We start from the raw sequence: 27,042 nt of genomic DNA, 5'->3' as shown, positions 1-27,042 counted from the left end.
TGATGTCTTCAAAGATCTGTGCATCAGACTCCAAAGGGAAAAGGATAGTTGTGTTATCAGATTAAGGAGTGACCATGGGAAGGAGTTTAAAAATTCCAAGTTTGACGATTTCTGCTCATCTGAAGGGATAAGTCATGAGTTTTCCTCACCTATTACTCCTCAGCAAAATGGAATAGTTGAAAGGAAAAACAGAACTATTCAAGAATCTGCTAGAGCTATGATTCATGTAAAGAAGCTTCCTATGCACTTTTGGGCTGAAGCTATGAATACAGCTTGCTATGTTCACAATAGAGTTACCTTGAGAAAGGGAACCTCTTCCACTCTGTATGAAATATGGAAAGGTAGAAAACCTACTTTGAAGTACTTTCATATCTTTGGAAGCAAATGTTACATTCTCACAAATCGTGAACGGAGAAGGAAAATGGACCCCAAAAGTGATGAGGGTATATTCCTGGGATAATCTACTAACAGCAGAGCTTACAGAGTTTTCAACTCCAGAACCAATGTCCTGATGGAATCCATAAATGTGATTGTGGATGATAAAGATGAAGGATTCAATGTCATATAAGATGTTGGAACATTCCTTGAGACTTCAACAGACATTCCAGTCAACACTGAAGAGGTACAGGATACTCCTCCTGAACTTGAGGTAGATGCATCCAACAAGGTGCCTTCTATCAGGATTCAGAAAGACCACCCTAAGGATCTTATCATAGGAGATCTCAATAGTGGTGTGACTACCAGATCAAGGGAGAATAGCTCAAATTCCTGTTTTGTATCCAAGGTTGAACCAAAAAATGTGAAAGAAGCCCTGACTGATGAATATTGGATCAATGCTATACAAGATGAACTGGAGCAATTTAAAAGGAATGAAGTATGGGAGTTAGTTCCACGACCTGAAGGGACTAACATCATTGGTACCAAGTGGATTTATAAGAACAAGTCTGATGAGAAAGGAGTAATCACTAGGAATAAAGCAAGACTAGTGGCACAAGGGTATACTCAAGTTGAAGGGGTTGATTTTGATGAGACTTTTGCACCTGTTGCAAGGCTTGAGTCAATAAGATTGTTGTTAGGTGTTGCTTGCATTCTGAAGTTCAAATTGTTCCAAATGGATGTGAAGAGTGCCTTTTTAAATGGCTACTTGAATGAAGAAGTCTATGTGGAACAACCTAAAGGGTTCTGTGATCCTAACCTACCAAAACATGTGTACAAGTTGAGGAAAGCTTTGTATGGGTTGAAGCATGCTCCTAGAGCTTGGTATGAGAGGTTGACTAAATTTCTGACTTCTAATGGGTACAGAAAAGGAGGGATAGATAAGACTTTGTTTGTGAAGGATGAAGATGGAAAAATCATGATTGCCCAAATATATGTGGATGATATTGTCTTTGGTGGAATGTCAGATAAAATGGTGAAATATTTTGTTAACCAAATGCAATCTGAATTTGAAATGAGTTTGGTTGGGGAATTGACTTATTTTCTTGGACTGCAAGTTAACCAAATGGAGGATTCTATGTTTCTCTCCCAAAGCAAATATGCCAAGAACATAGTTAAGAAGTTTGGTATGGATAATGCTAGTCACAAAAGAACTCTGCACCTACTCATTTAAAATTAACTAAAGATGAAGGAGGTTCTAGTGTTGATCAATGCTTGTATAGAAGCATGATAGGTAGCCTACTATATCTAACTGCCAGTAGACCTGATATTGTCTATGCAGTTGGCGTGTGTGCTAGATACCAAGCAGAACCCAAAGTGAGTCACTTAAATCAAGTCAAGAGAATTCTCAAGTATATCAATGGGACTTGTGATTATGGTATGCTATACTCCCATGGCTCTGAGCCTATCTTATTTAGGTATTGTGATGCTGATTGGGCTGGGAGTGCTGATGATAGAAAAAGCACATCAGGAGGATGTTTCTTCTTGGGAAACAATCTCATATCGTGGTTCAGCAAGAAACAGAACTGTGTATCATTGTCCACCACACAGAAGTTGAGTACATAGCAGTTGGAAGCAGTTGTTCCCAACTGGTATGGATGAAACAGATGCTGACTGAATACAATGTCTCTCAGAATGTCATGACATTGTTCTGTGACAATCTCAGTGCCATCAATATTTCAAAGAATCCTATCCAACACAGCAGGACCAAACATATTGACATTAGACATCACTTCATCAGAGATCTGGTGGAAGACAAAGTGATTACCTTGGAACATGTAGCTACTGAACTACAACTTGATGACATATTTACAAAGGCTTTGGATGCTACTCAGTTTGAAAATTTAAGGGGCAAATTAGGAATATGCCTTTCTGAGGAATTATAGCAACTAAGGATGTTAGGAATGTATTGTTTAATATTTCAAACTATTAAACAATTGAAAGTGTGCTCTGATTGGTCAACAGATCATAGCTATTTCACTTGAAACAAGTGTGTTAACAAGATGTTAGGGGGGTATCTTAACATGAGACATCCTATGTACCTGCTGGAGTTCAAGAACATGTTCATGCAGAAGTGTTTCAAGATGTCATACACAAAGTCATGGCATCTGATGTGGGTGTACCTGCTGTGAAGCAAGAATGTGTGTCTACTTGATCAAAGCTGTGAAGCAAGATCAAGAGTGTGCCTTCTTGATTGAAACTGTGAAGTAAAATCAAGATTGTGTTTTTTTTGTTGATTGGTTGTTTTGGTCTGTAATATTAAGTGTTGCTTTGGCAACATTTTTGACAAAAGGGGGAGTAACACCTGTACCCCAGGACAACAGATTTGTTTGAAGTTGAAGGTCCTCTAAACAACAGGTTATATTGATGCTTGTTGTCTGTTTGTGCTGCTGCTATTTGAAGTCTAACTTCTATGTGTGCTGAATGTATTAGCTAATTTAATACTCTGCTTGGATGTGTGTTCTCCGCTTCTGTGAACTATGTTGTGATGCCAAGTTGTTTTAGCCAAAAATTTGCCAAATGGGGAGTTTGTAGATGTTTTTGATTGGCTGCATTTTGTGTTAAAACACTAACTGTACTTTGATGTCTTGACTGATGTCATGACATGCTTGAGTAGTATGCTGCAGGATTAGCTAATACAGGATTTACTGAATGTCAAACTGAATGTTATGACATTCATCCCTGACAGCAGATACTGAATTATAGGCCAGTTAGTTTTTCTGGTATAGTTCAGTATTTATTACAGGCTGCTGTTTCAAGAAACCAACAGCTGAGCTAGAATTAAAGATGTTTAGCATATGGCCTATATTCTGGACGTCAAACTAAACGTTATGACATTCTTTCCTAACAACATATGCTAAAGTGTAGGCTAGTTAGTTTTTCTGTTTCAGTATTTATCTCAGGCTACTTTTCAGGAATCTAACAGCTGTGCTAAAATCCAGGAAACTAACAGAAGAGTTAAATCTAAGAGCCCTAACAAATAGCCTATTTGTTAGCACCCTAATATGTGGAATTTAGGTTAACTTGCTTAACCTTAATTTTAGGAAATTCAAGTACAAGGCCCAAGTGCTGCATTATAAAAGGATGGCAATCCTATTTTCAGCAACTCAGGGGTTTTGAAGCGTGAAGCATTTATTATATCATCATATTTCACTGTTGTATTTTATTTGTGTCTTGTATTAGATTTTACTTGTGAGCCAAGCAATTATCACCTAGATGATTGCATTGGACTAGGGTGTTCATTGAGTTGTAATTGTTGTGTCACTCTAAGCTTTTAAGCGTGAGTGTTGTGTTTCTTGATTAAAGTTGTTAAGCACAATCAAGAGTTGTTTGAAGTATAACTTCGCCATTGACTTTAAACTTGTTAAAGGTTGTAATCACTGCTGTGATTGAGGGGGAGTGAGTAGGAACTCGGGTCTTAGTTTAGATTGAAATTGCATTGGGTAGGTCTTAAGTGATATGATTAAACAGTTGGTTTAAGTCCTGAATTAATACTGCTTATAGTGGATTTCCTCCCTGGCTTGGTAGCCCCCAGACGTAGGTGTGTTTGTCACCGAACTGGGTAAACAATTGTCTGTGTCTTTTTCTGCATTGTTCATTTACCTTCTGCATACATTTCCTGTCTGCGCAAAATTGGATGTCATAACATCCAGTGTGACATCGATAGTCTATTACTAGAATTTCAATAACACAACGCAAGTTTGGGTAAAGTTTAATGGTCTAGGGCAAGAATAATGGAATCCAAAAAAGGATTTAACCTGTCACCCCTCTTTTGTACCTGGCACCCCCACTTTATTTGGTAACTCCAAAAGTGTCACTGCTTAAAATTGGATTCAAATGTGCGTACAAAATTTCTGGTACAAACAAAATTTTTGGTAGTATATTCATAATTTCCGGTATGAACTAATACCGGAATTTTCAAATATTTTGGTACGTTCAAAATTTTACCAGTATTTTAAAAAAATACCATGTTATACTAGAAATTTTTAAAAAATGTGAAATTTTGGGTAGTTCAATATTATAAGATTTCCAACTGTTAGGATTTTGCCGACAATTTTGTACAACAATGATTGCACCGACCGTTTTGTAAGGTCCATAATAAATTCAAATTTGTAAAGATAGGGGTCATCTGTTGTTGAGAAAAACATCTCAAAATGTCTCTTCCTCAATTTTTGATTGAGGCAGAAGTGTACTTCAAAGGAGTTGCACCTCTTGTAGAGTTTCGGCTTCCGGATGGCACCACATCTCTCGCCGTCTTGACATCTAAGTTGAATGAATTGTTGCATGATACCAATAACTGAAAGGTGACAAAGATCGAGTTTCGTGAAGATTGAATTGATATTGATGGAAGAGTGAAATACAACCTTATTGAGTTGAAGATTGATGAAGATTTGTCAGTTATGTGGAGATCATTTTGTCGTGGGTAGGGATGGTGATAGGTAGGGTTTGGGCAGGGTACTATAGTAATTGTTCCCAAACCCACAGTTTAAATAAATCCACATACCCGAGCCCATACCTGTGTAGGAATTGACGTTTGTACTCGTTCATGTATCCTATAGGTACCTAAGTACCCATACTCATACCTATTTACCCGCATTTTTAATAAGAAATGATCGATCAATTATAATTTATCATCTCATTTTAATTTTTTAAAACATTTAAATTTTTTTGAGGATGTTAGTGTTGAGTTAAGAAATAAACAAATATTTATATTAAAATACGTAGAGATTTAATAGTGATGTATTTAATAAAATTGTTAAATTAACACATGTACATAATAATGAAAATAAAAATATAAAAATATATATATATCGTGCGGGTATGGGGCGGGCTGGGTACTAAGATACTCGTACCCACACTCATACCCATTTATTTTAATGGGTAATTGCTTGTGCCTATATCTGTATCCATTTTGCAGGTTTTTACCTACCTATTATGGATCAATTTTGAGGATACCCGTCGGGGATGGGTAGAATTACCATCCCTAGTTGTAGGCTAACTAAGGGGCCGATCGAGTTAGATGTGAAGATTTCAAGATCTGTCAACGACATAATTAAGATGTTGAAACGTCCAGAATCATCTGACAGTGTCTAGGTTTTCATGTTTCCTTGTTGTTTATTTATGTTAGTAGTAATGTCTTAAGTTATGTTCATCTTTGAAACATGTAATCAACATAATAGTATGTAATAAAAGGTACAATGCTAAGTAGTATGAGTCATAAAATATACAAATAATACAACTGAAAATAAAATAACTAAATAGGCCCCCCACAGACTATGTGTGTTGCCCGCGATAATCTAGTAAAAACCTCACCATCTGGGTTTACCAAACCCATGAGGTTATCTATAATAACACCAATCATCTACAGGCGTTGTTGGTCATCAACATCAAGTGGAGGTGGCGGCGGGGCACGTCATCGGCAGGTACCCCAACATTTGAAGGAATATCATCATCTGTATGTTCAACATATGGGATGATGTGAGGGTAATATACACTGAGGTACCACTCCAGGTAACCATCCTCACACTGGGAGCCATGTTGAACCCTCCCTGAGTTATCTATAATGGCACAGGCAGAGCTTATGATGTTACTTGAAACCACCTATCAATGCCCAAAGCTGAAACATACGGAACTGGTCGTGGGATTCCCTGGACATAATCATACTGTTGCAAGCACCTCTGAGGCAGGTTTCTAATGTCTAAGGTCTCCGACCGCATATAACCATAAAATAAAGAAGACTCGTCAAACTCACAGTGGACTCTGTGAGCTGTGTATGGTGTCCATATGATATCATATCAGCGCATCAAGCCTTCTCCTGTACTCCACAACACCATATAGATGTGCTTGCTTGGCCTTCCATCTCCTCGCCTGTGGGGCGCCCGCAGGGGTATGTTACACCCTCCGGTCACATATGATAGGGAAATGCTTGTATATCCATCACATATAAAAGAACACAGACACAACAAATAATAATTAAGAAATGTTATCCGTAAAAATTAAATAAAAACTAAACTACAATGATAATTTCAAGTATATTTGTAATAGACTCAAATAACCAGCAAGTTGTTTTATCTCAAAGGCAATCACAACTCCAAGTGTTGCATATAGGATGGTCAGTGCAGCACACCTCAAAGCCAATTGGTATCGTTAAGGTTATTGAACAACCGCATGTACCGAGCGTCAATATAAACATGTGACGTATCCATAAAGAGAGTACATGCTACTAGATGTAGCATGTTCACCCTAGCGGCAACCTCATACATTTGTACCTCCACAAGCTCGTGGTACCTATCCCGAAGTCAAGACATCTGAAGGTGAGCTCCCCTGTTAAAATCAAACTCCTCTAGCGCGACCTTTTAAGTGACTCCCAAATCTCGTACAACCACTATACAGACAAGCTTCTGGATAAAAACAGAAGCGACGAAGAATCTATCGGCGACAGGGAGATGGAACAATGAGGAGACATCATCAAAAGTGATAGTCATCTCCCCAAATGGAAGATGAAAAGAAGATGTCTCCTTGTGCCATCGCTCAACAAAAGCATTCAGAAGTGAAGCGTCAAGCATGGCGAGTGAGCAAAGAGAAAATGATGGGAGACCAAAATCATGTACAATTCGCCTGACCTACTCAGGCATCAGACTCCTAGGGAAGTTCTTCATCTTTGATCCGTGGGATGTCACCTTCAGCGGGAGATGGTCATGTAACAAACAAAGTTAAAAAAAAATATTAGTTAACTTTCAACACATCGTGGAACAATAATAAATAAATTAAGTTAAACATAATATATATATATATATATATATATATATTATATATATATCTATATATATATATATATATATATATATATATATATATTATATATATATATATATATATCCCTGCCATAATCGGTATGCCACATGGTCAACATACTCGGTAAGCATTGATCGATCATTAGGTTATCTCGTTAAGTCTCAATCAGTGTGCATAAATGGCTTTGTCGAAGCAGGAGTTGTAACATATGTATCACCAGTAGCAGTAGCCGCATTAGAAATGGTGATTGGATTCATGGCAGCCACCTCACCAGCAATAGGAGCATTTGCCACCTCATCAGAAATAGGGGTCGCATTTGTCTCGGCCACCTCATCAGCAACAAGTATCGCATTTGTCTCGACTTTCTCAATTGGGTCAATAACAACCTGACCTTATACCTCTTGAGCATGAACAACCTCAACATCATCTTTCGGCTACTCGTTTAATCTCACTGCTTGACGTCGAATGCTATAGGGTGGACGGAACTGCACCCGCTCAACCAACTGTTTCTGGTGTGAACCGGTTGGAACTACTCGTCCAACCCATAGTTGGGAAAACTTTGCATTAGCAGTCATAGCCCGACCATCCGCTCTATCAGTGGCCCTACATGCAATGGTGTCGTCTTTCCCCTAGTCTTCATTGCAAAATGAAAAAACACAAAAAATCAGTGAACCACCAATTTTTTTGAAATTTCCTACATATCATTGGAAATTCTGAAATTTCCGATATTATTTTGTAAATTTAACTATCGAAAATTTAAAATTCCTGGTACAATTCCAATTTTTTGAACTCTTGGAAATTCTGTAATTCTCGGTAAACATGCATGCAGAAATACCAGGATATCTGAAATTTCTGATAAAAATCTAAAGGATTGTACCAGATTTTTTAAAATTTCCAATAAAAATCTTACTTTTCATAAGATTTTTGATAGAATTGTGAAATTTCTGATATCACTTTGTAGTTTTTGAAATTTGCGCAAATTCTAAGTGAATTTTAATAAATCTTTAAACTTTTTGTAAGATTAATACACTCAATTCACTCTGTTTGTAGGGATGTCACATTAAATGGGAATGATAAATTAAATGTTCGTAAAATAAATTCAAAAAGACAATTCTCTTCAGAATTCATATACACTTGTTGCAATGCGAGGTAGTAGGAGATACAAGTTTGTCTTTTAATAAAGGAAATTAATTTACGTTCTAAATATTTATTTTTTATTGCAAAAAAAAATAGAAGAATATTAATTAATAAATAACAAATGTAATAGAAAATTCAGACAACTTGTAATTCACCTCATGTCACTCAATCTTCTTCTTCCCGTAGGAGACGTGATTCACCATCTGACGCATCACTCCCTCATCCTCCCACAGGCGGCAGGTTTCACCAGTACCACCTCATATTGTAGATGTTGTTGATCCACTCTCACCTCCTATTGTTACGCATGTTGATCCAATGTCGTCTCTGGAGGGTGGGGCTGCTGCGGATGCTAAGGCTTTTTGAGGTGGTCCAGTTGATTTGTCATTACTGCCTCTGTATCTAGACCATATTGTTAGACATATCTAGGACAAAGAGGTAGCATTAGTTGGATTCTTTATTCGACATGTGGATTGCGTCTCATTGCTCCTCATCTGCCAGAGTGTGTCATGCGGCAATTCGGGTACACTCATACCATTCCCAAACACCCTTTTGTTCCTGCTCCTCCTGCCTTGACACATATACATATATATGACATGTTTGATGATTATGAGAGTCATCTGATATCGAAGGAGGCACATGCTACCATAGCTGAGAGCCACTAGAGCTACGTCGAATGGTACATCAGATGGTTCTTCAGGGTGTTGCGTCGTACATGGTGCAGGCTGCTCTAGGAGGCCCGTCAAGACCAACTCATCAGGAGATACTAGAGGAGGAGCAGACACAACTAGATCATGTTGAGGATGACTTGCCTAGGTGTCGTCGCATAGTGGAGATTGCGTAAGAAATGCTCTAAAAAAAACTAAACTTTTTCTATTTAAAAATAAGTCTGGTATGGCATGTGCAAGCTAGGTCATAGGCCCCTATTAGTTGGTCTGACATATTCAAGGATTTAACCTGTCACCCCCTCTTTTATACCTGACACCCCCCTTTTATTTGATAATTCCAAAAATACCCTATCAAAATTAGATTCAAATGTGCAGACAAAATTTTCAATAGGTAATTCAAAATTTCCAATACAATCAAAATTTGCCACAATGTATTCATTATTTTCAACATGAATTAATATCAAAATTTCTAATAGTGACATGCATGCAAAAATATCAGAATTTCTGAAATTTCTATTAAAAATGTATAGAATTGTACCAGACTTTCTGAAATTTTCAATAAAAATCTTAACTTTTTCATAAGATTTCCCGTAGAATTATGAAATTTCCGGTATCGGTTGGCATTTTTGAAATTTGAGTAAATTCTGGATCAATTTTGATAAATGTTTGACAGGTACTAATCGCAAGTTGAGTCTCTGGAAAAACTATACACGAGATAAGTTTTTAAAATATAGTCAGGGGGTGTCGGTAAATGGGAGATGGCAGGTAAATCCCACCCCTACTACTCCTAAGATAGGTACTAATTTGCATAAAACTTACACTCATATCTATCATCAAAATACGACAAACCAAATTGTGTACCACTCACTAAATTACATGAAACAAGTGATGTGAAACAAAATAGTAGACATTGAAATCGAGTGAGTGGCATAACATACTAACACCTAACATTTATCCATAATAACTAAAAGTTGGCTACTACCACCATTGTTCTCCTTTGTTTTGATCTGTTATAAGATTCTAACTTTATAATATTCTAACATGATCCACCGTTATCCCTCATCCTCAGAACATAATACTCATCATCTTTGAGTTTCTTATGTATTTAGAGATACTCAACGGTTCACATTCGAACATCGAAACGAAAATCATCATTCTCAATGTTGATTTCATAATCTTGAGGGAACTCAAATGTTACCGAAAAGCTAAGAACGGGTTCAGCTTCTTTTTCACTATGGCAGAAGTTCATTGACGGTCAAGAAACTTCTGTTTCTCTATAAGATTCTCCTCTGCATCCAAATCCTTTTCAAGGCCTTCGGCATCCCATTTTCTGTCGGATATGTTGTGTCATCTGTAATCAAAAAGAGTAGAAATGAAAGCAAAATTTCATGTTTCTTTTCATCCTGTCTCTGATTTGAATAGTGTTTTAAAATGTAAATAATGCAAGCAAAATAAAACAGCACATCTGAATGTAAAGGAGGTCCAAGTTAATAACAATTTTGTAGCTGAAAACTATGCTTGGCAGTTCTGAGCTTTTAAATGCTATTGATGTTTTCGTTATTCAGATTATCATTTTCAGCTAGTCTAACTTTTCCTTTCAGCTTTGTTTTCACCATTAACATTACTAAAATGCTTGGTAGCTGGTACGTGCATTTCAATCTGTGGGAAATAAATTTTAATATGTCCAAGAAATAAAGAAGCAATGACGGTTTCAATAAAACAATATTCTCCCACAATAAAAAATCAATTGAGGCAATAAAGCCATTGTATCACATCCATCCATGTTTTGAAATTCAAGCATATTGATAAAACAATTGACTTGAATCCATATTGATAAAACAATTGACTTGAATCCACCTTGTTCTCTAATAAAGTTGTCTTTAGTAGTAATCTATGAAGCACAGACTCCTTGGTAGTAATCTATGAAGCGCAGACACCTTAGTAGTAATCTATGTATGAAGCACAAACCCCGACATAGACACCGAGACACGACACACTGACACTGGTAATGTCAAAAACATAGGATACTAATACCGCTACATATATGATAGTCTTTGACCTTCATTTATCCACCTACTAATTTAAAGAGTTTAAAATCTCCTATTCAAATTTAATGTCTTTAACCTTCTATTCAAATTTAATGTCTTTAACCTTTCACATATCAACATTGCTTCGATACTCTTTAATCCTTTTAAATTAAATGTGTTTTTGAGATTTTTCCAAAAAATGTATAAGGTTATGCTGTCAATAGCACCTCTATAGCTGAAATAGCATAACGGTGATAGGATTCAGAACACCTTTGGTCCGCGAGCCGTCGTGAATAATAGCGGAAGTGGCCCAAACCGCTATCGCAACTGCTATTGCATCCTCTAGGAGAATTTTCAAGATAAATTCCTCAAATTATTTTTTAAAATTGATGTCTATTTTTTAAGGGTATAAATTTCAATCTTAATCCATTGAAAGTAATGTTATGTTCAAATAATCGTTCTCTTCTTCCTACATTTAGTTTAGATTTGTTTTATTCTTCTTATTTGCTCAAGTTTTATTACTCTATACTTTAGATTCTTTAACTATTACTCTATACTTAAGTATGATGATCTCTTTAATTTTCGTGCCTAATGTGCCATATAAGTGTCGAAGACTGATTCAAAGAGATGCGAAGCAAAGAAAAAAAAACATTTTTTAGGACATTTGTTTGAGTTTTCTGACATGTGTCAGTCATACATATGTCGAACACTGACACATGTCAGGCACTGTGACACACTTATTCTTAAAGTTGTTTGTGCTTCATAGGTAGTAATATCCTTAAATCATAAGTACTTTATTTCCAGAATAATTTGCTCAGTAGAAACAGAACAAAAAAAGAGTCGAAAGCATCAGACAAAATGCTATGATAGGGAAAAAAACAGTTAAACTTGTTGCAACAGAATCTGCATTGAGAATACTAACTCCAAAGGATAACAGATAATATATCACAAATAAACCATTTGTCCACATAGTCAGTCACCAAACCTGAGTCTTCATCCAGAAATTACCTCAGAGTTGCAAGCAAAACGCCCCATTTCCGTGTGCACTTCATATTGTAAAATAACAAAGAAACATTAGAGGGGAAAAAAGTGAGATCAACCTAAATTTTTAATATGACCTTTACCACGACTTGTTGACAACAATAATAACATTCCCCTGTCTGTCTGAAGCTCCCTCTAGTAGGTTATGAACCACACAAAAAATGATAAGACACAATAGGAAGCATTAAATTTTTGTAGCTTTGAGAGCATTTTTTGATCAAACTAGCAAACTATAGAAGTCATGTGCCATAAATGGTGGATTAAGCCCAGATACTTTCTCAAGTTCAGCATTTAAAAAATTATCAAAATTCATACATAATTCAATACAACCTGAAAGTAGATTAGAAACTACAGAAGAACATTGATTTTCTGTTTTGGTCAATAAGATCAAATTATATCAAACATTTTGATCCAATCATATTGTCTCAATTGAAAATACAAAACCAATAAAACCTAAGACAATGACCATAATCAAAGAAACATTGTCTCTCTATGATAAGCAAGTTACTTCATACTCAATGATTTATAACAATCCAAACAAAAACAAGGTCATATTTAGTTTAGTGGAGCATCATTTGAGGTAATGGAATCAGAACTAGAGTGAAATGGAATCATTGGTCCATCTGATAAAATTTGATTTGATTCAGAGCAAAATAACTTTTCCACGGCATCCCTATGGTTAGTGTAATAAATTAAAACAGTAGAATAAATTAAAATTTCAAAAAGATTACCCAATTAAGAAATACCTAGAAAGTAAATTGTGTTAGTAATTCATACAAGATAGAGATAGATAAGGAAGTTGTATTAACCTGGTCAAGGTGATATTTGACAATTGCGGATAAATTACTCTCGTATCAAGGAGGAATTACATTTCCCCGCTGCAAGTCTCCAAGAACAATAGTACTGGATGTTTGCAGGAAATGTCGGTCCAAAATGTAGGTAATTCATTACAACACACAACATAAGAAACTACTACTATGCACTTGCTGAAGCACATGAATAATCTCCACCATCAGGTAACAAGCCATCATTGGCCATTCCCGTTAGCATGGTTAAAACAGCATCCATGTTACCTTCTTTAAAGTTAATTTCAACAAGTGCTTTAGGTAGCTCGGCATCATTGACCGTACAGCTGCTCAATGTATTTTGCATTACCGAACTCAGCTCATCATTCATCCCATCTTTTGATAGAGCTTTAATGAGAGAAATTACAGTCACCATATGAGAAACAAAACCACAGCGCACCATCTCTGCATACATATTATATGCCTTACGAGCATTACCACGTCTACAATGTCCGTGTATCATCAAATTATAGACAGCTCCATCAGGCTTAAAATCCCTCTGATGCATTGTCTCAAAAACCCGATCTGCTTCATCCATTAAACCCTTCATGCAGAATCCTTTGACAAGACCTACCACACTCTTAAATTCATTATTACTGCAGTTTTCTATCAGAGTATTGTACGTTACATCATTTGGTACAGACTCATCGTAGAACAACTTCAGAAGAAGCTTCTTAGCTTCTCTTGTCCTAGCTTTCTTATTAAGTCCGTTAATAAGTACACTATAAGTAACAACATCAGGCAAAAAACCATTCTGCATCATTTCATCATGCAAATCAAGAGCCTTACTCAATTCACCTTCAACACAATAACCATTCATCAAACTAGTATAAGTAACCTCATCAGGCGATAAACCTCGCCCCAACATCTCTCGGAAAAGATCAAAAGCTTCTGATTGTTTCCTTTGTTGACATAAACCTTGTATGAGCGACGAATACGTCACAGCATCAGGCAATATGCCCTTCTCAATCATCTCCACCTTCATTTGAAAAGCTTTTCCCAGCTCCCCATTTCGGCAAAACAAAGATATAACAGTACTATAACTAACGACGTCAGGAAACAAACCCTTATCAACCATACCCTTCAAAACTTCAACAGCTTCCTCAGCCCTCCCTAAGAAACAAAATCCATTTACAATTGCATTATAAGTAACAACCGAAGGCGAAAATCCACTATCAATCATTTCACTCAAAACCTTATAAGCTTCACTCATTAACCCTTGCCTACAAAACCCATCAACTAAAGTTGTAAAAGTTCTTTCATTAGGACTAAGTCCCCTAACACGCATATGATCCAAAAGCTCCATCGCTCGACTCAAATTCTTAACCTTACACATACCATTAATCAAAGTAGTATAAGTAACAACATTAGGCGACAAACCCTTACCAGCCATCTCATGAAGAAGAACAAGCGCCTGATGAAAATTCCCATCTTTACAAAACCCATTCACAAGCGTGTTATAAGTAATACAATCAGGACTCAGGCCGTTCAAATTCATCTCCTCAATCACTTCCATCGTCTCATTCATCCTCCCTTGACTACACAATCCATTAATAACAGCATTGTAAGAAATCAAATTAGGCTCAACCCGTTTGTTGGCCATAATTTTCAACAAACCAAATGCTTCCTCGAGATTATTCTCTTTACAATACGCAGTTATCATGGTGTTATAAGTCACCACATTCGGGAAACAGCCTTTCGTCTCCATCTCACGAATGAGACAGAGACCAGAATCCAAATTCCCCGCGGAAACCATTCCGCGGATCATTACATTGTAAGTATATATATTCGGCGACACATTGTTACGAATCATGTCATTGAAGACACGGTTAGCTTGCTGAATTGACAACCGGTCGGACCCATTCCGGAGTATTGAATCGAGGATTGAGTTATAAGATAACACTCCCGGGGAGAAACCGTGGCGGTTAGCGAGGTGGAGAGTGTGAATAGCGTTTTCGATTAGGTTAATTTGGGAATATGATTTGATTAGTAAATCGAAAACGGCGGAAGATGAGTTACATGAGTGGTAGGTTTGTTTAAGGAGATTGAAAACGATGGAAGTGGTGTGGTTTGAGGATGTGATGAGGTTTAGAGCTAGGGTTTGAGCGGTTTTGAAGAGGTTGAAGCGAGTGAGGATGTGGAGGGTTAGGGTTTGGCAATGGGGAGTGAAGAAAGGGTGGGGTTTGGAGTTAACCCAGTTGAGGAAATTGAGGATTAGAGGTTTGTTGTTTTGGGAAGTGAGGAGAAGGTAGGTGGCTGCTTGGGGAGTGAAGTGAGGTGAGAGTGATGGGAGGTTTTGTGGGTGGCGTTTTAGGTATGTGATTGCTTTGTTAGCCATGATGGTGTCTTTGGGTGAAACTGAGAGGTTCAGATTGGGGGGTTTCATTTCTGAGTGATGCCACCGTGCCGTTGATCGTAATTAGTTTAACTTGGTCAGTCACCGCCGTGCCGGTGGTCGGAGTTAGTTTAACTTGGCCAGTCACCGCCGCGATACTTACCCAGGGATGCAGTTGCTAGTACCGGTGCTTTGCATCCTAATGATCAGAGTCAACTAGGATCTGACGTGGTCAAGGTGTTGAGAGAGATAAGAGTTTTTTTTTTTTTAAATTATATTACTTATCCATGAATTTTGTTTTTGTTTTTTATATAAGCAAGATGAATGTATTAACGCGAGCACGGAGACTAATACAAAAAGAGGAAGATAAATTAAAGGTTTAATGTTTTTTTTTTGTCTTTTAATTTAATTTATTGTTTTATTTGGGTTTTTTTATTAAAAAAATGTTATAAAGTAATGTATTAAGAATTATTTAGAGGGTGTCTGAATGAAATATTTTAATGAAAAAAATAAATTCTTTTTTTGAGAGAATTTGAATTAATTTGATTAAAATTAATTGTTTGGATAAAAATATGAAGAGTTATTAAGATAGTGTAAATTTATTGAGTATTTTATTATGTTAAATTTAAAAAATTTAAAATAACATTAAAAATTAAAAAATATTAAATTACTATATAATACGAATATTAAATTTTTTATTATTAATTTTTTAAATTTGTAAGGTGATTCTTATATTTTATGAAAATTTTAAATTTACTCTTAAAATTTCAAAAAAAGTTGCAAATAATTCCCAAATAATTTTCAAAATTTATAAATTGGTCCCTTCAAATTTCAAAAAAATTATAAATTGGTCCTTATTTTTTATATTTTAAATTTGATTCAAAATTTTAAAATTTATGAAAATGACCCCTAAAATTTAGTAATGAATCATTTTGATACCCCGTCCAAACAAAAGAATTTAAAAGTGAATGATTTTCAATTGAATCATTTAAATTTCTTAGAATTTTAAATTTCTCTAGAAATTCTCAATTACTTCATCCAAACACACTTTTAGTTACTTGAAATGGTCTCCGTCGTTAATTTTTCTAAAAAAAAACGTTAACTTTTGCTTTGCTTTAGAGGTAAAATCTGACCTTACTTTTGTTTTTCTCTTTGTTTTTTAAGTGTATCTAAAATTTGAAATTTTAACAAAATGAAAAGAAAAAAAAAACCTTAAGTTAGTCGTCACTAGGGGTGTAAGTGAATTAGAAAAAACCAATTAAACTGACAATTTAAACTAAATCAAACCGAAAAAAACCAATTGTTTTTTGTTCAGATCAAAAATTGAACCAAACCAATTAAATCGAGATGATTTGATTTGGTTCTCAATTTAAATTTTTAGAAGCCGTCAAACCGATGAACTGAACAATTAATTATAAATACATGTTTAATCTTTTATTTAGCTTATTATTAAGTTCAAACTTTGTATATGTCCAACACTTCTTCATCTATTTTTACACTTCCTTTTTTTGAACAAAGTATGTAACCAAAACCAAACTTCAAACATAAAAAATAAAAATCATAAGCCAATAAAAGTTTGATCTCACTAAGTTGCTACTTTGGCTGCCCACAACCGTTGTTTCTCTCGCCACCGTCATTCTTATAGATTATGGTTGTCTTATTCGTGTTCAAGTTCTCTTCGTTAGTTTTCATATTTTTTTTACTTTTTATGTCAATGTTTCGTATGGATTAAGAACAACTTGTAAGTTGTTTGAAAAGTAGAGCATGAAATATATTATATGAAATGTATTATTTAAAAAATAAAAAATAAAAGCATAAAATACACTGAAAACATGATAGCAAATAATACAAATGTTTAAAAAAAATTGTAAATCGATCAACCAAACCAAACTTGATATACCCCACTCAGTGGAGGCCCCTTTAGGATTACTGATGTCTTACGAGTATTCGTGATTGACATTACTTTTTTCGACCTGGGAGCCCGAGAAGCTAAGGACCTTAGAACCCTTAAACCATCTTGGCCTTTTATGACGTAGTGTGGTGGCTATTCAGGTGTAGACTTGAATTAGTTTTTACGCGATACTACACTCAGAAGAGTTTCTCTTGAGAATATTATTGGTTGGCGAGTAGTCGTTTAAGCCGGTAATATCCAAAAGATGGAATTATGACTCTGGAAACTTTTTAGAACCTTGTTCTATAGGTGATTATGTTGGTGTAAGCCCTAGAGGTCAATACTTTTGGTACTTGTATCGGATTATTTATTAATAATAAAAGGCTTTTTCTTTATTATGTTTGTTTAATAAAGTCCCTAGAATAGCTAATCCGTTTAATGTATCAAGTGTGACTTAATCATGAGATCACATTAAACATAAGGACACTATTCTTAAAGTATCAGTAGTCGAGCTTTATTGTGAAGTGGGATAACATTAAAGCATTAAGACTATTATGTATATAGACTGATGATCACATCTCATGGATCATGGATAAGGAGTTATCAAGTCTTAAACATAGGTATGAATATTAAGAGTAATATTTATACTGGATTGACCCGCTATGAGAATACTATATAGAATGTTATGCAAAGTGTCATAAGTTATTCTCATGGTGATAATGGTGCATACCACCCTTTGACCTGAAAATACTATGGACCCTAGATGTAGAGTTGAGTGCCTTATTGTTGATCAAACATTGTCCCTAACTGGATGACCATAAAGACAGTTAATGGGTACTCCACGAAGCATGCTGAGGGACATGAGTGACCTAGATGGAATTTGCCCATCCTGCGTAACAGGATAAATGTCTATGGGCCCAATATTAAACTGGACAAGGATGACACGGTCTATGCCTTGTGTTCAATATAGACATAAGGGCAAAAGGGTAATTATACACATAAGTATTATCACAAAAGGATTTGTCAGATCACATGACATTTTCGTATCTTGGGTAGCAGTAATGTGTTGCTAGATACCACTCACTGTTTATTATGTTAAATACGTGATTTAATATAATTGTCAATGCCGTGAAAACCTACAGGGTCACATACAAAAGGAAGGATTGATGAGAGATAGAGTAACTAAGGAACACCGTAAGGTACGATGCACTTAAGTGAATTGTAGAACATCGTAAGGTAGGATGTACTTAAGTAGAATACGAAATATGGTAAGGTACCACGCGCTTAAGTGATTTTGACATATTATAAGGTATGGGCCACATACACTTAAGTGGGCTTTTTAACTTGCTGCCCACACAAGTGGTTCTATAAATAGAACCATTATGCAGAAGCATTTGTGCAGTTGTAATTTCGTTTCTCTCTCTCTATCTCTCTCTCTCTCTCTCTCTCTCTCTCTCTCTCTCTCTCTCTCTCTCTCTCACACACACACACACACACACACACACACACACACTCAAAGCCTTCATAGCAGCTAGCACTGAGATTGAAGGAATTCGTTCGTGTGGACTGAGTAGAGGCGTTGTCACCATTCAACGTTCGTGATCGCTCCGTAGATCTGCATCAAAGGTTTAAATCGCCACAAGAGGTAACGATTCTATCACTGATCATGCTCATTTGTAAGGATTACTAAAGGAGAAAATTTTAAATTCCGTTGCGTTTTGGATCGCCCTTCTCCTTCATATTATACCCTTAGTACATACATTGTGGGTTGGTACTTACCTTTGGCTCCATGCTCGTGACTCCAAACCTTTGGACCTTATTTGTGTGCATTGTGTGATCTTGTTTGTGGTTGTTGCATCATGAACTCATTGCATTCATGAGCATTTTTATCAGTTTTCAAGGAACTTAGAGATTCTCTTTGCAAACATCGCAGATTTTTTTTTGACCATGGATATTGGAAGAAGGAATACTCACAAATACAGTTTCAGATGTCTTGATCTTAAGGAATTGAGAAAGGTAACAACTTTTATGGATGATCCTAATGATTTCAGAGATTGTTTTGGAAGAATTTTGTCTATTTTATTTATTGATGTTGAAGATGGTCTTCTTTGTACTCTGGTTTAGTTCTATGATCCCGTCTACCGGTGTTTCAGTTTCCTTGATTATCAGTTGTTGCCTACTATGGAGGAGTATGCTTGTCTTTTGGGTATACCAGTTTCTGATGGGATTCCTTTTTGTGGTTTGGAAGGGATTCTGGAGTCTCAAGTTATTTATGAAGCTACTCACCTGAAGAAATCTGACGTAGATGTTAATCTCACTGTCAAAGGAGGTATCATATGGTTGACTTTAAAATTTCTGATTGAGAAAGCCTTTTCTTTTGCTAATGTTGATAGCATTGTGGCCTTTGAAGCTATTCTTTACTTACTCATCTATGGTTTGGTCTTGTTTCCCAACATTGACAATTTTGTTGATGTTAATGCTATTAGGATCTTTTTGGTTGGGAATCATGTTCCAATTTTGCTTGGTGACACCCATTTCTCCATTCACCATAGGACTTCTAAGGGAAACAAAACTATTGTCTGTTGTGCACCTTTATTATACAAGTGGTTTATTTTGCATTTGCGATACTCTCCTATCTTCAAAGAAAACAAGGGTTGTTTAAGGTGGTCTCAAAGACTTATGTCTCTCACGAATGATGACATCACTTGGTATTCTTCTGTTTATGACAATGTCAATATTATTATTAGTTGTGGGGAGTTCTCTAATGTGCCTTTTCTTGGTACACAAGGAGGAATCAACTATAATCCGACTTTGGCAAGACGTCAACTTGGGTTCGCTATGAAGGACAAATCTAATACCACTTTGTTAGAGGGTTTATTTTTCTAAGATGGGAAATACACTCAAGGATTGAAGGCTAGGATGGTGCATGCTTGGCACAATATTCATAGGAAAGGAAAAAGTGAGCTTGGATTGAAGAATTGTTTAACTTTGGAACCTTACACTAGTTGGGTGAAAAGGAGAGAAAAATAATTCAAGATGCCTTATGCTTATGATAGACTTATTTATTTAGTAGTGGCCAAACCATCCACTATTCGTATTAAAGGCATAAAGGAGTTGCAAGAAGTTTTGGATAGAATGAAGTAAGATAAGGATGCTTGGGAAGACAAGTTTCACGCTTCAAACTTCGAGAAGATAGAATTGCAGAAGTATTTGAGAGAAAAAGATGACTTGATAGAGTTGCTTGAGCAACGTGATATGAAGAGGTCAAGGAACCAAGAGGATTTATTTTCCTCTAACATTTCATCATCTACTCATCTTCCTACTTCCGATATTTGGAAAGGCATTGTAGATCAGCTCGTGATGGAGAAGGATGCCATGCAGAGCAACTATGAAAGAGAGATTAAAAGACTTAGCAAGAAGTATCAGCTTGGAGTTGGGTCATCATTGAATATGATTCCATATACCTAACTTCTTTCCTCTTACGTTTTAGGATTGTTGAGATTGTATTTCAGATTATAATCCTTCCCATTATTAATAAAATGAGATTTTCAGTATGTGTTATTTCCTTTATAATGTTTGCAGTTTTCTTTATATCTTGAAGTTCCTTAAAAAGTTTGCATTTGCATTTGCATATTAAGCATCATGTTACATCTTGGTATTGCTTTGTGTAAGATTTCTAGGTGTCTTACTTCTTCCTTTTCTTGGTCTTCATTCAGACAAGTTGTCTCACCAGTACAACACTCGTGCTAATCAATAGAAGAAGATGGATTGTTTACAGCAAGAGAATCATGAACTCTGCAAGGAAGTGACTACTTTAAGGGATAGTTTCGAAAGGCTCACTACTATGATGGAAGCTCTGGTGGCTGCTCAGAATCAGCCTCCTCCTCCTCATACTCCACTTTAGAGGATTGTGATTTCTGAAATCACTTCTACACCCATTTTTGTGGCTCTGGTCAGTGCTCCGCAACACCAAATGCCTCCTGGTTTCCCTTGGGGTATGCCTCCTCACTTTGTTCCAGAAGGATATCAACCAGTTGTTGAAGTTCATGTTGCTCAACCTGTTATGTTTGTATTACCTCCCGTGGTCCATGCTACTCCTTATGTGTGTTTTTCATGCTGATCAGAGTGAAAGCCTTGGTGTCTATGAAAGGATGGATGAATTTCAAGATCAGTTTCAAGAAATGCAGAAGAAATTAAAGCTCTGAGGGAAAATACTTGTTTGGGAAGAACGCTCATGATCTCTGCTTAGTTCAAACAAGTATTTTCCCTCAGAGCTTTAATTTCTTCTGCATTGCTTGAAACTGATCTTGAAATATGTGAGGAACAATTGGTGAAAGCGAGTGATTCATCTGGTAGTTCCAAGAGATATGGGAATGTTTTATCCCAGAAGAAGGAACATAATGCTAATGCTATTTCATAAGAAAAGCATAGGATATCTCCAAGAAGCAATCAACGTCATCAGCATGTGGCGTCAGTTACACCGATTATTAATCCCGCTCTAGTTGCTCAAGTAGCACCAAATTATCAACCATATTTTCAACAACGTACCCATCAACAGAATCAATAGAGTCGTGTCCAGAGACAAGTTAAATTTGATCCAATTTTGATGTCCTATGCAAAATTATTTCCTACTTTGATACAAAAGAATTTAGTACAGATGGGGACTCCACCGGCTATTCCAAAGGAGCTTCCATGGTGGTATAAATTTGATCATCATTGTGCATTCTGTCAAGGTGCACCCGATCATGATATTAAAAATTATTTTTCTTTAAAAGCTGAGGTGAGAAGACTAGTTCAAAGCGGTATTTTGTCTTTTGAAGACTTTGGTCATATTGTACAAGCCAATATGTTGCCTAAACATGGTGGTGCAGCTGTGAATATAGTTGAGTGATGTCCTAGAAAGTACCGTGTTTTTTATGTCAATCTGATTAGAAGATCCTTGGTAGAGATGCATGCAACTTTGTGCAAGTTGAGTCATTATGAGCACGATCATGTGTCTTGCTATATCTGTTCAAGAAACCCTCGAGGGTCTGATATGGTGAAGAGAGATTTATAAGAGATTCTAGATGAAAACCTTATTCAAAATACAAGAGATATGGATGAAGATGAGCATGGTGTGAATGCCATAATTCCCCATTTAAATATCCCCGAACCAGTCGTGATTGCCTACAATGGTCAAAAGTCTGTCGTTTCTCCTTTAGTTATTCGTCTGGCAGGTCCTACACCCTATGAGTCTGATAAAGTTGTTCCTTACAAATATAATGCTACAACGTTGGAAGATAGAAAGGAAATCTTTATCCCTTCCCTTTCTTCTGTTGTGAATATTGCTGATGTAAGCGGTGTTACCCGAAGTGGTCAAGTATATGCTTCTGTGCCCCCTAAAAGAATTGAAGATGCTTCGGTGGGTGAAGCTACGCAAATTATACCTGAGCGCATCGCACACTCAAAGATACAACAGAGTCGCCATCGAACTTTAGTTATCCCCTAAGGGAAGGGAAAACATCGATAAAACCAGGGGAAAGAGAAATGGGTAAGGAAGTCGGTTATGCAAGAGGAAGGTATTAACACCCCAAACATCCATGGTACTCCATGGGAACCGTTTTGAATGTTCTTTGCAAGAATAAGTGTTATTATCTAAAGATTACTTGCAAAAGGGGAAACAAGGGTTAATAGATAATAATGGGAAAAGGTGAGAAATAGATAAATATGCTCGCCAAGGATTTGGGCCTTCGTGCCTACGTATCCTCATTCGTGCAATGAGGAAATCAGAGCTCCGTAGTTCGTGGAACTAGGACTGATGGGTTAGTTGTTTTTAATGGATAGTATTAACGTCCGCGCTCTATTGTCGATTGACTTGTATGCTCGAGCATGGGAGCTTTAAGCGTCTGTCTGTTTGCGGTAGAATGGATGAACTCGGATCGCACTCTAGCAGTTAAACATTGCTTGCTCGCACATGGAGGCTTCAACGTTGTTCACGGTAGAACGGAAGTAACACGTCCTTTCTGAAAAGGTTTTAAACTGAAAAGAAGCCCAGAGGCAAAACTGAGTTTGATGAGGTGAGTTTGATTTTATTATGACATGAGAGTCATGATTCGAATCATACTAAAGTCTATGAATGAAGGTGAATACAGTGAGCAAATAGGTCATTCGTCCTACACCCAAAGATATTCAGAATGGGGGTAGGAATTTTCCAGTCTCATTCCTTCTCCATTGCTTAAGGCTTGTTTCGTACAATCCTAATTGTAGGGTTACTTGTTTTTGAGTTTATTTATGTAAGACCCCAATTTTGACCCTAAGATCCCTCATGCAATTTCATCATATGCCTTAGCATTAGGATCATACCTTGGCATCCTCCTTACCCCTCTTTCATTGGGTTTGTTGTGGGAGAGATCACCAAGCACTATGCAATTGTATCATACTTGTATATTATCATTTTACTAACCAAAATACAAAAATATGTCTTTGCATTGCCTAACTCCCTTTGTAGGTAGGGCATGATCTCCATTGATCTATCAAGTTCATATCTAGGGTTTGAGACTCTCATGACAAAGAGCACAACCATTGAATTGATCCAATAATGGTTATAAGCATCATATATGAGTTCCATTGATTCCTACATGTTATATTATCAAGTGTTCTTTAAGAGTTCGGAAGTGATTTGCCTTGGAAACCCTAGTTTGACTGGGTATCTTGAGTAACTTCTCCAACAAGCTATCTTACCAATTGATCAAATTTATCAAAGGACACTTCAAAATTCATCATCTTATGCATATATGATATACCATGAGCCAAGAAAGTCCAAAGAATTAAAGGTTAGCAAGTTGGTTGATGGTGGTTGGCCAGATGAATTCATCTGATCAAAACTGGGTCTCCCTAGACCCTATCTCCTACAATTTTCACCATATGAAAATTATTCAAAGAGAAAAGTTACTCTAAATAACATTCGAAACAACTTTCATGTTGAGACCTAGAGCTAGTTTTGCTTGGAAAATCATCTTCTATGTTGAAACAGTATAGGTCATTTTGTCTAAACCCTAATTTGAAAGTCAACTTCCCAAGGCCATAACTTGCTCAATTTTTATGAGATAAAAGATTTCCAAGTTGCAAAATCAAATTCAAGATGTCTACTTCAACTTTGATTTTTAGAGTGAGAGCTAATTCATATGGGAAACTAAACTCATGTGATGAACAAAAACAAAAAAATACAGATCCAGATCACATTCTTCTTTCATGTAAACCAAAATGTAGCAAATATCAAAACATGGAAAGTTTAAAGGAGAAAAAAATTGATACCGTGCTCTATTTCCGGCAATATCTAACGATTTTATGGCGGCGTGAATGCGTGTTATCGAAGTGCTTTATTAAATGGTCCAACTACTTCCTCGCCGACAAAGAGACCGAGAGCGGAAGCTACAAGATGGTTGATGAGTTAGCTCAGAGAGAGGAAAAAGATAGGTTGGTTATGTTATGATGGTTTTTTATGGTGGAAAGAAAAATTGTTGTTGATATGAAGTGGTTGCTATAATGGTTGTGGTGTTGTAGTGGATCGACCTAACTTTTCAGAGATTGTTGTTCTATTTTTGTGTGTAGAAGTTGTTTTTTAGAGAGGGATATTGTGCATGTCGTGAAGGACAAGAAAAAGAGTACCGTTTTCATCATGGATGTGTGGCTAGTGTTGATTGAAGGGAGAGGAAATTTTTTGATATTTCTCTCCATGCTAGCTGGCAAACAAACACGACCTTAATGGGCTCAAATTTGGCCACATGTGATACTTGGCTTTATTCTATTGGAGAGAGAAAGAGAGACCTTTTCTTAATCTTTATTTAACAAAATTAAATAAAATAGTGAAACTTCAAAAATTAATTTAAAATGAATGACATAAACAAAATTCAAATTAAAAACACGACTAATTCTAAATAAATGTTCCAATTATTTTGGCTAAAAAATAGAAATAAGCAGATTAAAAATGAATAAAAATCGAGCGCAAAAATACTCGATAAATTAAACTGACTGCATTAAAATGATCAGCACGAAATATACTTGTTAAAAAAATACAGCGTTTTTTTTAATTTTGAAATAAATTTTGACCGATTGAAAGGCTCAGGCGGGTCAAAAGGTGATCGGAAACTTAGCCGAAAAATAAATCGAGCATACCAGATTAAACTACGTGAAACATAGATTAATAAAACTGGTATTTGCAAGCTTGATTTGGAAATTTTTCGTCTACTGATTTGATGGTTCTCTGTCAATTAATTCAACCGGTTTGGCTGAATATTCGAAAAATTATTTCGACTGATATTCTAGGCACTATGCGGTATGGAATGCATGTTATGTTAGGTAAATATGCAATAGCTATGATGGATGTATTAATTTAGTGTTTCAGGGTCAAAATCGGGGTGTGACAGTTGCCCCTATTTAAGTATCTTCAACCAGAAAATATGAAGTAGGACACTCTTTATATGATCATAGTGGAAGATAATTAAATACTAAGAAGACCTGGATTTTGATCCTGAAATGCAAATGATGTAACATGATATGATATGCATGGATACAAGACTCTCTTTTTTTTGTAATTTTTATCTGCTAGGGATATGGTGAACCCTTAACAGGAGATGTTATGCCACACAAACATTCTGTGGGGAATACTGATGGCCCATAGAGAAATAGACAAATATGATAAAACAACTCGTTGGGGATAATAATCCTGCTGGAGAGTCAGACACACACTGGGGAGTACTCAAAGTGAAAGTTGATAAACGAAACTTAGAATACAAGAGATTTCATCAGTAAGTTCACACATGACTTACTAACAACTTGAATATATTATTATTTTTGTAGAAAATTCCCACAACAGGTTCATACATGACCCGATAACACTGGAATAATCAAAGAGAAAGGTTCTTCAAAACAGGTTCAGACATGACATGGTAATACTGGAATAAAGGCTCAACAACAGGTTCATACATGACCTGATAATGCTGGGGAATATCAAGAAGTTCTGACAGCAGGTTCAAACACGACCTAACAACATTAGAAAAATCCAAAAAGAGTATATCAACAGGTTCATACATGACATGATGACAATTTGAAAATTCTTGACAAATATGGAGACTTCTCACAAGAAAAACATCCGATAAATTTTTTTGGAAAATACTGTCACTGAAAAAGTCAAAACGATAACTTTCTAGGAAGCACCAAGGCCAAAAGGACAGAAAACTCTTTATAGGTGCCAACAACAAATGGACTTATACCATAAACATATATCACAACCAACCTCCAACGGATTAGTGACAGTTACACCTAAACTTCAAGGGTGCTGGTGATGACCAGACTTAAAGATACCATTTACAGATGGATTTGACAGATGCTGGTGACAACCAGACTTTAAAAGGATACCAGTTACAACTGGATTTGACAGATATTGGTGACAACCATACTTTAAAATAATACCAGTTACAACTGGATTTGACAGATGCTGGTGACAACCAGACTTTAAAAGGATACCAGTTACAACTGGATTTCAAGGGTTCTGGTGACGACCAGACTTAAGGATACCATTTACAGATGGATTTGACAGATGTTGATGACAACCAGACTTTAAAATGATACCAGTTACAACTGGATTTGACAATTTGTGCGCCAGTTACAACTGGACTTAAAACAGATAATGCCAATAACAATTGGACTTAACACAAATGCTGGTTACAACCAGACTTATCATACCATTGACAAATGGATTTATCAAAGTGTCAGTTACGATTGTGCTTGAGGTACCAATTACTATTGGATTTGAGACAAGATGCTGGTAACAACCAGACTTTAAAGAGATATCAGTTACAACTGGATTCTATCATGTGAGCGCCAGTTACAA

General features: G+C 36.2%; 1 protein-coding gene across 5 annotated transcripts; it reads right to left on the bottom strand.

The window, feature by feature from the left end:
• Positions 1-9,918: 9,918 nt before the first annotated feature.
• Positions 9,919-15,586, bottom strand: LOC127091764 (pentatricopeptide repeat-containing protein At5g39710). Of its 5 annotated transcripts, none has more exons than XM_051030467.1 (3): positions 12,910-15,586; positions 12,045-12,105; positions 9,919-10,383 (listed from the first exon to the last, which is right to left on the bottom strand). In XM_051030467.1, exon 1 carries the CDS (start codon positions 15,329-15,331, stop codon positions 13,076-13,078), a length of 2,256 nt encoding a protein of 751 aa, XP_050886424.1. In that variant the 5' UTR covers positions 15,332-15,586; the 3' UTR covers positions 9,919-10,383; positions 12,045-12,105; positions 12,910-13,075. The 5 variants fall into 5 exon arrangements, with proteins under 5 accessions (XP_050886424.1, XP_050886418.1, XP_050886420.1 ...); XM_051030461.1 differs by having other exon boundaries at positions 12,068-12,105; XM_051030463.1 differs by having other exon boundaries at positions 12,045-15,586.
• Positions 15,587-27,042: the final 11,456 nt, after the last annotated feature.

The sequence above is a fragment of the Lathyrus oleraceus genome, chromosome 6, assembly GCF_024323335.1.
Source record: "Lathyrus oleraceus cultivar Zhongwan6 chromosome 6, CAAS_Psat_ZW6_1.0, whole genome shotgun sequence".
Taxonomy (NCBI): Eukaryota; Viridiplantae; Streptophyta; class Magnoliopsida; order Fabales; family Fabaceae; genus Lathyrus; species Lathyrus oleraceus.
The sequence above is the reverse complement of the archived record's forward strand: the minus strand, read 5'-3'. Positions and strand labels throughout refer to the sequence as shown.

Excerpts from the sequence above, each read along its gene's own strand:
- LOC127091764 (XM_051030463.1), bottom strand. The coding sequence starts at position 15,331 with ATGAAACCCCCCAATCTGAACCTCTCAGTTTCACCCAAAGACACCATC.